Source organism: Acanthisitta chloris, unplaced genomic scaffold (genome assembly GCF_000695815.1).
Source record: "Acanthisitta chloris isolate BGI_N310 unplaced genomic scaffold, ASM69581v1 scaffold43213, whole genome shotgun sequence".
NCBI classification, from domain to species: Eukaryota; Metazoa; Chordata; class Aves; order Passeriformes; family Acanthisittidae; genus Acanthisitta; species Acanthisitta chloris.
The window spans coordinates 6,712-18,532 of NW_008665041.1; the positions used below are offsets into that span (position 1 = coordinate 6,712).

General features: G+C 35.8%; 1 protein-coding gene across 1 annotated transcript in view; it reads right to left on the reverse strand.

The window, feature by feature from the left end:
* LOC103799263 (chromosome unknown open reading frame, human C9orf41) overlaps window positions 1-10,741 on the reverse strand; it is a 14,983-nt gene extending 4,242 nt beyond the window's left edge. Inside the window, exons 1-3 of the mRNA XM_009071569.1 lie at window positions 10,551-10,741; window positions 9,413-9,576; window positions 2,796-2,936 (exon numbers count right to left, since the gene is read on the reverse strand). Coding sequence (XP_009069817.1) covers window positions 2,796-2,936; window positions 9,413-9,576; window positions 10,551-10,739 — 494 coding nt within the window. The 5' untranslated portion in view covers window positions 10,740-10,741. The remainder of the gene's footprint in view (window positions 1-2,795; window positions 2,937-9,412; window positions 9,577-10,550) is intronic.
* Window positions 10,742-11,821: the final 1,080 nt, after the last annotated feature.

The following is an 11,821-nucleotide window of genomic DNA, read 5'->3' on the forward strand; positions in this document are numbered from 1 at the left end:
TTTACTGTTCAACATTCAGTTGAAAAGACAGTTCCAGAAAAGATGGGTAGGTCAAATCCCACTTCTGACCACTTTACAGAAAAAGTATAACTGTTTTCATCCTAAGGCATTCATGCACACGCAACAAACAAAATTAAGTGGCCTTCTCACAGTGTCAAGATTTATCTAAAATTACATTCTTCTCAGAAAGTAAAGATTAATCAATTATTAGCATGAATTCTACTGGTGTTAAAGACTTTTAAGTAATCCTACTCTGACTTATGATTATTCATAAGTCAGTTCATAGTGGTTTTATATTACTTCAACAGAACTTTCTCAAATTAAGTGGGACCAAGGTTGTTGACCCTGTGCTCTCAATCTACAGTTACAGAAAACAGTATGTCAGCAACCAGCAGCTCCTATCTTATCCACAGACACCACACTAGTATTGTTTCCCTGTAACATGTGCTGTAACTTTAGGCTGCCTGGCAAAGGCAGGAAAACAGATTATGCTTTTAAGTTTTTACCTCTTCCAAAACATGTAAGAAATCAGGTGTCCCTGTACCACCAATGATCACCTCTGACATCTGTCATTATATCCAGAACTCACATAAACACTAAAAACCCACACCACATAAAAAGCTTATACATACAAGAAAAAGCAGCATTTCCCATATAATGAGCAAAAGCAGCCTTGGAGCCACTGCAGCTTAACTACTCCAGGGTCACTAACTTGAAAACAAATTAGAGTTTCCTCAGTAGAATGATACACTCTAAATAATTTCAAATACTTACAGTGACCACTGTTATGCCTTGACACATACTCTATATACCATACCGTGCAACTTCAACCACTGTAACAAAAATTCACAATTTAAGAGAATTATGTTTTGTTGGTTTTTTTAAATGCATGAAAATCAGCAAATACCACTTTGTATACAGAAATACAAAGTCACTGTACCACATCTAGGAGCCCACTGTAGCAAGTGGCTTGACAAGCAAAACAGGACTCGTCTTCCTAAAAATAAACCATGGTCAGAGAAAGTAAGTATATCCAAAGTGTAAGCATAGGTTGGCAAAATCCAAACGCTTTTATTAACTGAGAACGAAAATAAATTGAGGAGTATAGTTAAAAACTCATTTGCTAAGTCCTTCTTTCTTAAGACTCTTCTTTAACTTGTATCTTCAGCTCGCATGGGTCATTTCTGCTTCTTCTAGTTTGAGAAAAGAAAATATGTCCATTTCAGAAGTCTTAACTATGAACAGCCACTTAAGACTAAACCAAAAGATCCTCAAAGTCCCTAAACTCTTCAGAACAGAAGGTTATCAAGCCCAGATTCAGATCTGGCATTAAAGGAATACTATCAATTCAACTGAACTGACTGCAGTGCTGAGTCAGGCTAGTAGTATTCTCTTCCATGCTACCTAGGAAAGGTAACTGACAACTTGCTCAGCAAAGATGAACATTATAGCAGTTATACAACACTCGATTTTGCTGTCTCATACTGTTAGCAAGTTTAATGCATATACACCTCATTGCTAAATATCTTATATAAACAGGAAACACCACATGAGCATTAGATGCTAAGAATGACTACTAACGTAAGTGAAGCATGAATCTTGAGAATCTCACATATAGGCCAAAGACTCATTATTTAAAGGAAGCATGCCATCAGAGGTAGGTAGGGATGAAGTTAACCAACCTCTGTGACAGCTGATCAGTGCTCCCAAAAATGGGAAATGAATACTCTAATTACAACTAATATACAATTTCACCACCAAATAAATTCATATAAGAAAAAGAACAAATGAGCCTCCAGTAAATATCTATTCTCATCACACTGACCACTACTCATGTACATGGACATGCAGCAGCTCCCATAAACAGTTTTCTCCTTGTTTTTGAACAGTAAGCTGTAACAGATGTAAGATCATTCCAGTGGGCTGTGAACAATCAGCCTATAAACAAGTCTCCAAAACATTATGCTAATACAGAATACAAGCCAATAATTTAGATGTTTTCAGCAAAAGCGTGTACTTTCAGACTGAAGAATGAATGGGCAAATTCTGACTCTCTGAACTTGACACCAACATTCCCCAAAAAACGAAACGCCTCCCAAACCTCTTTCACAGCTGCCCACCTGTACTGTTCCCACCCTCTTTCTTAAAACAACAGATACATGTCCTGCATTCTTTCCTCTCCAACAAGGTAATTTTGAAACCAGTGATTTCCAATGCAACTGGCAGAGTACCTAATACAGAAATGTCACTCAGTTAAAACTGTAAAGTGAAATTGATGACATTCAAATTTATTACCTCAGTATAATTGTGGAACTGTTAACTGTTATCTTAACCACTTGGTCAGCATGCTTCAGTGGTTGTTTCTCATGTCAAAACACTGCCTAAAGTTTCTTTTAGCAAGTTTCCTCTTTTCATAATCACCATCCCTAAATACCATGCACATATTTACTAGCCTGTACTTGACACCATTAAGACAGGTGTGTATTTTACAGAAACAGATGTAAAATAAATCATGAAACCTAATCAAAATAATGCAGAAAACCTGTGGTACAATCTAGAAATTTTAAGTCTCGTAACTTAAAAGCCATGCTTCTGGCTATAATTTTAATGACTCAGATACAATGCTTCCTTCCCCATTACTTTTTTTTCCATTAAAACGTTCTAAAAAGTGATTATATGTGTCCTGCATTAGGACTTATAAATCTATTTCTGAAAGATTTATATATTCAAGCTTTTCCCATTTATAATTTTGCCTCTCTAGGTTTTAATGAGCAAGTAAAACATAAGCTATATACCTGTTGAGTACAAAGTTAGAAGAAAAGAGCATAAAGAGACTCCATTCATTTCCTTGGCAAGCATAACCGAGCATAGCTATTTCCCACGCCAATCTACCTAGCCCAGCACCAGGTACCAGGATATTAACTTTGGAGAAATCCCTGCAACAGAACAAAAATAATGGTTAAGTCTTTATCTGATACCTCTTAACACAACTTAGAGGTTCAGTCAAACAGTTTTCCCCCCATATGCTTGGATATTATATTATACTTCCTGTATGACTTTACTTTTAAATGGAAGCTTTACCAGTTCTGATCAGATTGGTTAATTGCACAATCAAATTAATTCACAGAAATTACTCAAAAGAACATATAGAGCCCTCATGCAGAATACAGAGCATAATTACTAAACATTTTTTTCCTTAGAACTCTTACAGTTATCAAGCCAAAAATCTCTTCAGTAAATTGAAGAAAGAACATTATCATAGAGCACTGTGTATTTTTCTATGAGGCCCAGTGAAAATCAGTGAGTATCCTAGATACATTTTTTGTTCCATTGAATGAAAAACAGACAACTGTTTTGACATCAGAAAAGCAAAACAAATAAAATCTCCATGATCTGATTAAGTAATTCAGAATGTAAAGACCTTAAAGTCACTGTCTCAGCAGCTGTGGGTTTTACATATGCTGCTCAACAGTCTCCCTGAAGCACTTTAAGTGACGTATCTCCTACACTGAAGTACACTGCAGCTCTCCAACACTCTACTCATAACTAGGCACCAAGCTGAAGACAACCAGAAGACATTCAGCAGTGTGCTTACTGAGATACCTAGAAAAATTTCTCACATTTTTCAAGGGCAGCAACTAACAAATAGAAGAACTAACAGTCTCAGAATTTGTTCCATTTTGAAGCAGAAAAGGCAATACAGACATATTTTAACCATCAGACTTCAATCACAATGCAATCAAAGAAAAAATACTCCCATGCCAAACTGAAAAGATACTTATTTTTCGGTTTCCAGTCATGAACAAGACTTCATGGTTTGATATACAAAAAACCCCCAAGTATGAATACTCATAGTACTCTCCATTTAGCATGTCACCTTTAGAGACGAAACGTACCTCTACCAAATTATGTGAATAAATTGAGGCCATAATCAGCAGTTTCAAACCTATGATAAAAGAGAGCAAAATCCAAGGCCTATGACTACCTGAAAAGTCAGGATGCAAAAAAGTATTCAAAAGAGTTAGTGTGCTGCATAAGCATGAAGAGTTACATAAATTCTGAAAAGCTGTACTTTTCTGAATGTACAGAATGTACTCTCTGCTATTTCTGAACACTATTACCCAAAACCAAAAGAAAGTAGTATTCTTTTCTAAAGGCCACACAATCTAACAAAGCAGTTTTAACAGTGCCTTTGGGGTTTTGACTTAATCATCTAATTAGAAAAGCCTCCCAAATGGAAGATCAAAATTCTCATTCCCAATTTTCATTTCCATTTCATTATACATTCAGGCTCTTTTTCTGATTAACAAGAAGCAGGAAATCATGACTTTGTTATTACTTAAGAGCATTCTTGTGAAGCAAAATCTGTCATTTACCTCCCTTCTACAAGGGAAGCCAGAAGAAAGCTAGCCAGAAAATCCTACTGAAAAAATAAAATCATACGTCTTTTTCTATTCATACCGTTACACTGTTATTCCAAATGTATTTCTAACCTAATCTAATCCTTCATTTCCCTGCAATTTAACTTCATAAAATATTTAGACTAGCTCTACACAGATCTTTACACTCCCATCTGGATACTTCTACAAAGCCACTTTCAAGATTATAGTATGCTGATTAGAAAAAGCTTCTTAAAACAACCTAATTAACTAACAGCTATACAGGTATATTCACATTTTGAAATCTGTGTCGTCATGCACCCTAAAACAAAATAAAGGCTCTAACAGTAAAGTGAGTTGATTGTAAATTGCTCACAGTGGTCTCATATTTTCATGCACAATATAAAGCTTTTGTATATCGAAACAAATTTTCCCAATTTTCTCTTAGAAAATATTTTCTATTCTATTTTTCTAGCACAGTATTTTCATCTGCACCTTTATTAAGTGATTAAAGTCTATCTGGAAACCTTAGCAATTTATTTTCTATCTATACTCTTCGAGTCAGTGGTCAAAGACTGGTCCTGGCCACCAACTTCATTTCAGCATAGAGAGCACATAATCAAATCTCACTCCATTAACACTGACACTAACTTTCCAAAATGGTTCAAGAGCATTTCATTGAATTTATAATGACGGAAATTAGATACGTGGGATATTTACTGCATTACAAGTAATGACTGCTGATAGTGTTCTGTTATCACAAAAAATGGCCAATCACCTTTTTCTTTTCAAGACTTAAAAATAATTGTTTGTGACAAACTGTGAATGAATTTAAAAAAATGAAAGCATAAAACCAGCGGTAGTGGAAGCACTCCAATGCGCTATGCTATGTTGCATTTTGAATCTTTTATTAAAGCTAAAAATCCTTAATTGGACATAAATTGCTTTTTTAATATGGCCACAGTCCTTTAGGAAGCTAAAAAAACATGCTTTCCTTTGGTGGATATGTGATTGCAGCAGTAGGAAAGACAAAAATATCCAAACCTGTGGTTAACTTAACTACCCAAACTTACCCACAGCCTAGAACCAGCCAGCAGAAGCAGGATTACTGACACACATTTAACAAAAGTTAGGAACATAAATGGGTACCAAACAAGTACCCACTAAATATCTGTGGGCCACTAGGGAAGAAACATTAGCCTATTAACCTGACAAGTGTGGGGAGAGGAAGCTAGACAAAGAGCCAGGGAAGAGGGCTGCATGGTATGGTTTGGCTCACCTACTGAAACTGCTGCAGACTACTGAAAACTGGAGAAATACCAGAAACAACTAAAATCTGTCATGCCACCTCTGTAGTGCATTCTGCAGTGAGATCGCTTTTCAGCTTTTAGAAGTTTAATGATATTAATGAAAATTTTAACTTTTTAAAGGGAAAAACTAAACATAAAATGGAAGCTTATATCTTGTCTGTTGTGCTGTAACAAAAAATTATGGTGCTGAACAGGTAAACATGCTCAGCAAAGGAAAAATTAGTGTGCCTGTTCAAACACAACCTTCATTTCCATAAACAATGCAATTCAATTTATCTAATGAAAAGCAGTGGTAAGTACACAACCCATGCAGAGATGGGCTTCTGATCAGTGGAACTACCAGCATAGACCCACACAGCAGGATTCCTTCTTTCCTGGTGTTTTATCTTTATAATGCTTGTAAATTTAGATAAGTTTAGATCCAATTCTCAGTATAGTATTTTCATTATTTTACTTCAATCTTATTTTCAGAGGGTTTTTTTTTAAAAGACAAATGCTAAACAGCACAAACATTTGAAGAGCAATTCTCTGAACCTGGCAGCTGAGTTTTTATATACTTTCATGAAAAGAACTGCAAAGAATTCAGTGGACTGCAGTAACACAGTTGATACAGTTTGCTCTTAAACGCAACGTTTAAAGGAAAGTTTAGGCTAAGGGCAAAATCCTGCAAGGACAGATGCATTTTATAAAAGCTAAATAAAATTCAAATAAAGTAGAAATTTCAACTCTACTACAAACCTGACTGAGCACATGGAAGAAGTATAGCAAAGCTCAGGCTGAGGACTAATAAGCTGTTTTCATATAAAAAAGAAACTAAGCTGTGGTGATTTCTTTTGGGCTGTTCTGCCAGCATCTTGAAAAATGCAATTGACTACTGGACAGCATGACAGTGGATTTCAAGTTATAGCTGGTTCCAGAGGGCAAGTTAAGGAGAAAAGAAAACTGGAAAAAATATCTAAGTTTACTGTTCTAGGCCATGGAATGACAAATAACAAGTAGCTTAACTATTTCTTCTGGACAAGTAGTTGATGATCTTTATATCTTTTCACCTAAGCAAGAAGGGTAACAATAGAAGTGAAAGAAAACCAAGATGACAGAAAAAAGGGGAATCAGGAAAAATGTCTCAGTATGCTTATCCAGATTTTCAACTTGAATGTTTCCCATAAAAATGCTTGAACAAACACATTCCATCTCATGGGACTTCACTTAAAACTGTTTTGTGGATCCTACTAACAGATTCTGCGTTAAGGTGCTAAGCCGAAAGCAGGAATTATTTCTGAAGAGGAATGGGAAGCAGGAACAGCTTTTGCCATTTGTTTTTATATGACAGTCTTATCAGAATATTAGACTGAAACACAACATTAGCACCTGCTCACAGGACTGTTCTAATTTACAGCTGCTTTCAGCCATTGCTTGTATTCTTCTACTTCACAGAAGAGCAAGCATATACAAGACTTCACTACTCTGCCTGTCTTTTACATGCCAACTGAATCCATATAGGTCAGTCTTGCAAAGAACAGCAACACTACAACATGTGCATGCATAGAGCAAAACATACCTGAATAGTTTCAAAAATTTGACCCTACTTTTCACATGATTACAATGCATGGAATCAATAATGCTAACTAGAAACTAAATGTCCCTTTCCGTTGAGTACTACAAATTTGATGAGTATTTCAATTCCTTTTACAAAGTAAAAGATGACTTGGACTGACAGTTTTGAAATATTGATTTCTCCATCATTTTTAATGCAAAAATACGAGTAGATAAAGCTGTTTTCATCACCCTGAGTCAATGCACTTTTTGTCAATGCACTTTTATTTCATCATCTCAGGAGACTTCAGCACTCTGTGCTACAAAAAGGAACTCTTAAGAAATGCAATGCTGCACTCTGAAGTTCATCTGCAGGCTGCTTACAAGCACTGGTGTCCACAGTCAGTACTCCCCCTCTAAAAACAACAGATAAGAGTAACTACACTATGGTCGGTTCAGGCTCTATCCATCCCTTCAAACTTAAACAACCATTCTGCTCCGAAAGTGTATGAAAGAAACCAGGCTGACCAGCTAGCTTGCCTTGCCAGCAAAGTTGCTTCTCACACAAGTGTGAACTGGCATTGCCAGTTAAGCCTGATAGTACATGACTCTGCTTCTTACCTCAAAGAGCTAAGTACACCTAAGTAGCAGAGCCTTCAGTCACCAGGAAAAGGAGTAAGCTGACACAGTAGTAAAATAAAGGTTTTACCTAAGTGCTACAATAGCTCGATAATGATAATGAACAACAAACTTTTAAATATGTATTTATGTAATACAGATTTTAGAAATTTTAAAAAAAAGCTTTGTTTGACAAACTCAGACTTAGTAGTTGAGCTGTTTCTCAATAGAGTAATGTATTGAGGTTTTAGCGGATGTAAAATAACATTTTAGTGGTATTTCAGAGCCACCACAATAAGCATAAATCCCCTGTCACATTAGTTCTGTTTGACAACAACCACCAGAATTCCCAGCAAAGCACACATTATCACATTCAGATTCACCCAATTTACCAATGATACCACATGTTGCTTCCTAATTCCTAACTGCTAGCTTGGAGATTAGAATGATTACTTTCAAAATTGTGAGTTTGCGTATAGATCTACACATCAGAGGCACACCAGGTAACCTGAAGTATTTAATTCATTTTTATCTTACGTGGGGCAATACTAGCACTAAAAACACTGCAGAAAGTTCATTTTCAGACAAAACATTTTTAGCAGTGTTTGTACCTCGAGGTAAGTCAGCCCAAGACAAAATAAAAACCAACCATGTCCACTCTAGGTTCTGCCACCACAAAGAGTCTTTACCAATGAAACTTAAAGATGACTAATGTACAAGCACATTACTGCAAATTACTGAAAGAGAAAAAAACGCACAGTAATACCCAGCTATATTGAACCTAAGTTGTAGATTATTGTATTTATGATTACAAAGTTCACAAATTTCCCCACTGTAACACTTAAGTACTAAAATGTACTTTACAATGACTGGGTTGATTAAATGACAGATGCATTTAACATGGAATTCTTATGGCACTATTATCTTTTGAGATTTTACCAGTATACTTCAAGTTATCTAAAAACCCCTGCATCAATGACTACAAGGCAACACAGTTACAAAGCTACTCCTATACACACAACAGATTTTTTTTTTTAAGAATTGTCTTGTAACACCTTCTGAAACCAAGGTTAGAATTTACTATTTTCAGGGTAAATTCTTAGTGCAATGAAACTATACTAGAGGTTAAGAGTCTTCTTCCTTCCTTACATCATGAAGGGCAACAGTCAACCTTCTGCTGTCACAAGGGTCCTTCCTTTTATCTGTAGCACATGCACTCTGAAAATCTGCTAACCTGCAAACGACTACCTCACCGAGCACAACTGAGTTGACTTCAAAAAGTCCTGAAGTCTTTTACTTGAAAGGCTAACATGTATTCCATTACACCAAGCTGCAGAAAACCAACAAAATTATTCCTGCTTTACCTGGTACTACTTTGTGAAGCCTATGATTATGCTCTTTTCCAACATCTTGTATTAGAAATATAAACTTTCTTGATAAAAAAAATAAATTCCACTGCATTCATAGATATTTATGTATTTTTAAAACCAAGCTTTTCATTACTCCATAAAAACTGTTAGATTTTTGCAACACTGTATGCCCACATAAATATAAGTCTTAAGACACTATTACCATCTTTCTTTTGGAAAGTTCTTTACAATTTCGCTAATGATTGGCTGGTAGCAGGAATCTCTCTCAGGCTTTCCCTCTTCACTCCAGTCTCTCACAAATTGTTTCAATGTGGATTTTAATTTATCCATGTCAAATGTTGAAGCTGGTGTAATCTTCCCTGTTCCCTGATTAAAATGGGGAGAAAACAAAAAGTTAGCAGAAAATGTACCAAGCATCTTCAGTCCTGGGGAAAAAAAAAAAAACCTAACCACAACATAAACTGAGAAAAGCCATACTGTAAGAGCTGTTGTAAGTTTTCCCTGAAAAAGCACTTGCCTTTCACTCCTGGGACCAGGGCTCAAATTCACCCTAATCTCCTAAACAAATTAAGTTTTCTGGTCTCTGTTTGGCATCCAGGTGTCCAGTTTCCACATCAGAAAAACAATACACACTATGGTATAGCCAAGTGCAATTCACAGTTCTTATTCAGGAAAGGACCACGGCTTAGGTAGTACATAGGTTTGACTGTTTACCCTGAAAAGAGGATCCCTTTAGGTACTGATAAGGCAACAACAAAAAGGTTACATTAGAGTTGCCCATTACTGTACCTTGCCTGCAGATACTAAAATGGACATCAGTTTCCATCTCTGCCAATCTTTTAAGTCTGAGTGCGATTTTTTTGATGGAGATGCCACACTGAAAAAGCTTGTCAAGTAGTGAAAAACTGTTTACTGATAACATTTAAAATACTTGGCCTATCTATCTAGAATTGCAACCAATTTAAACGGCTGTTAACATATAATAACCTACAGTAAGACATATGATGTAATTCATGGTCTACATAATTAACTGAAAAAAATAACTTTAACACGTAACCAGGGTAAAGCTAGAACGTTGGAGTGAAAAGGGCTTTTTTATAACTCTTTAGATTCACTGTTATTTTTCATATGTGTAACTAAAAGAACTAACAGCATTATTAAGCTCTACAAAATGTGAAAGACAAGAGTGAGAAAAGTGTAAGCAAACAAGAAGAAATGAGAAAGTAAACAAGGCAAAAGGGAGGAAAATTGGAAGCCAACACGCATGATAAACAAATGTAGAAAATTCCTAAGTGTACAGAATTTAATTTTAGATTAAGAAAAAGTCTATTTTAACATACATCTTCTCCGTATTTTTTATTTTCAAACATATGAATGCAGTCCTTCACAATGGTCTGTAGTATCTCTTGATTATGATCAATGCACTTCCGAATCTCGTCAAGGTGAGGAAGAAATTGAGGAAGAAGACTCTGTTGGTTAGCTGGGAGAGACTTAAACTGCCTCTCTGTTCTGTTCACTCGTTCATGCATATTCGTTCTAAAAAACAAAAGTTTTAGATATTTAGAAGCACGACACACATTACATGTAAATAATTTACTCTAAGCTATTCCAATTAAGAACAGTTATTTTGTTATACCCAAAAAGTGATCACACTTTGTAATTCCTTACTAGACAACAAGTTTTCAATAATTTCCTAACCAAAATGTTTTTTTTAAGCCCTAGTTCTACATTATCACTCTCCTTAACATGTTACAGTTTAAGAGAACTCTTGGTTTTTAGAGTTTCACCATCAGCCACTTATTTCCAGAGCAGGCAATCACTACCTTAATACACGCATCTACAAAATTTAACAACCATCTCCCAAGATGGTTTCACAAATGCAATTTGAACTGAATGAATAGCTGGATGCAGTGGTAAACTTCAGTTACAAAAATGACAAGATGTGGTGGGAATTGTGAACCTCAAAATCAACTGCTTCTGCAAGAACTAAAATCACAGCCGGATCATACCAGCATTCTGGCAGCCACATAAGATACAAAACTACCTTCTTTTAACAGCATCTCCCCTCTAAGTATGAGCACTGTGAAACTGATCATGTAATTGATGCAAGCTCAAAAGAACTCTTCCACTTCTCCAAGATAAGTTTCATAAAAATACTGAATTTTCCAAGATTTTCTAAGTTTGGTAGATTTGATTTCTGTCTAAACTGACCAAAGACTATTTGCTGAGTGCAGTCATAATGACTCTAGAGAGAAAGGTCATAAAGCCAGGACAACAGATACTGCCCCTTTTGGCCACCATCTGTGTATTACATCAAAGAATGTGAATAGAAATCATTGTTAATGACATTGTATTAAACAGAGTAGGACCTCAACATGATGTAAATAGTATACAATAAGGAGTAGAATGTGTTGATTTGAGCTGAAGTAAAGTTAACTTTCTTCACAGCAAGTGATGACATTTATCTTCCCAAGGAACTGTTATGTGTGATAGCGCCCTGCTCTCCTGGAGATGGCTAAACACCTCCCCTCCTGCCGAAGCAATGAATTAATTCCTTGTTTAGCTTTGCTTATGTCTACAACTTCTTCTTTCTCTATTCAACTGTCTTGTC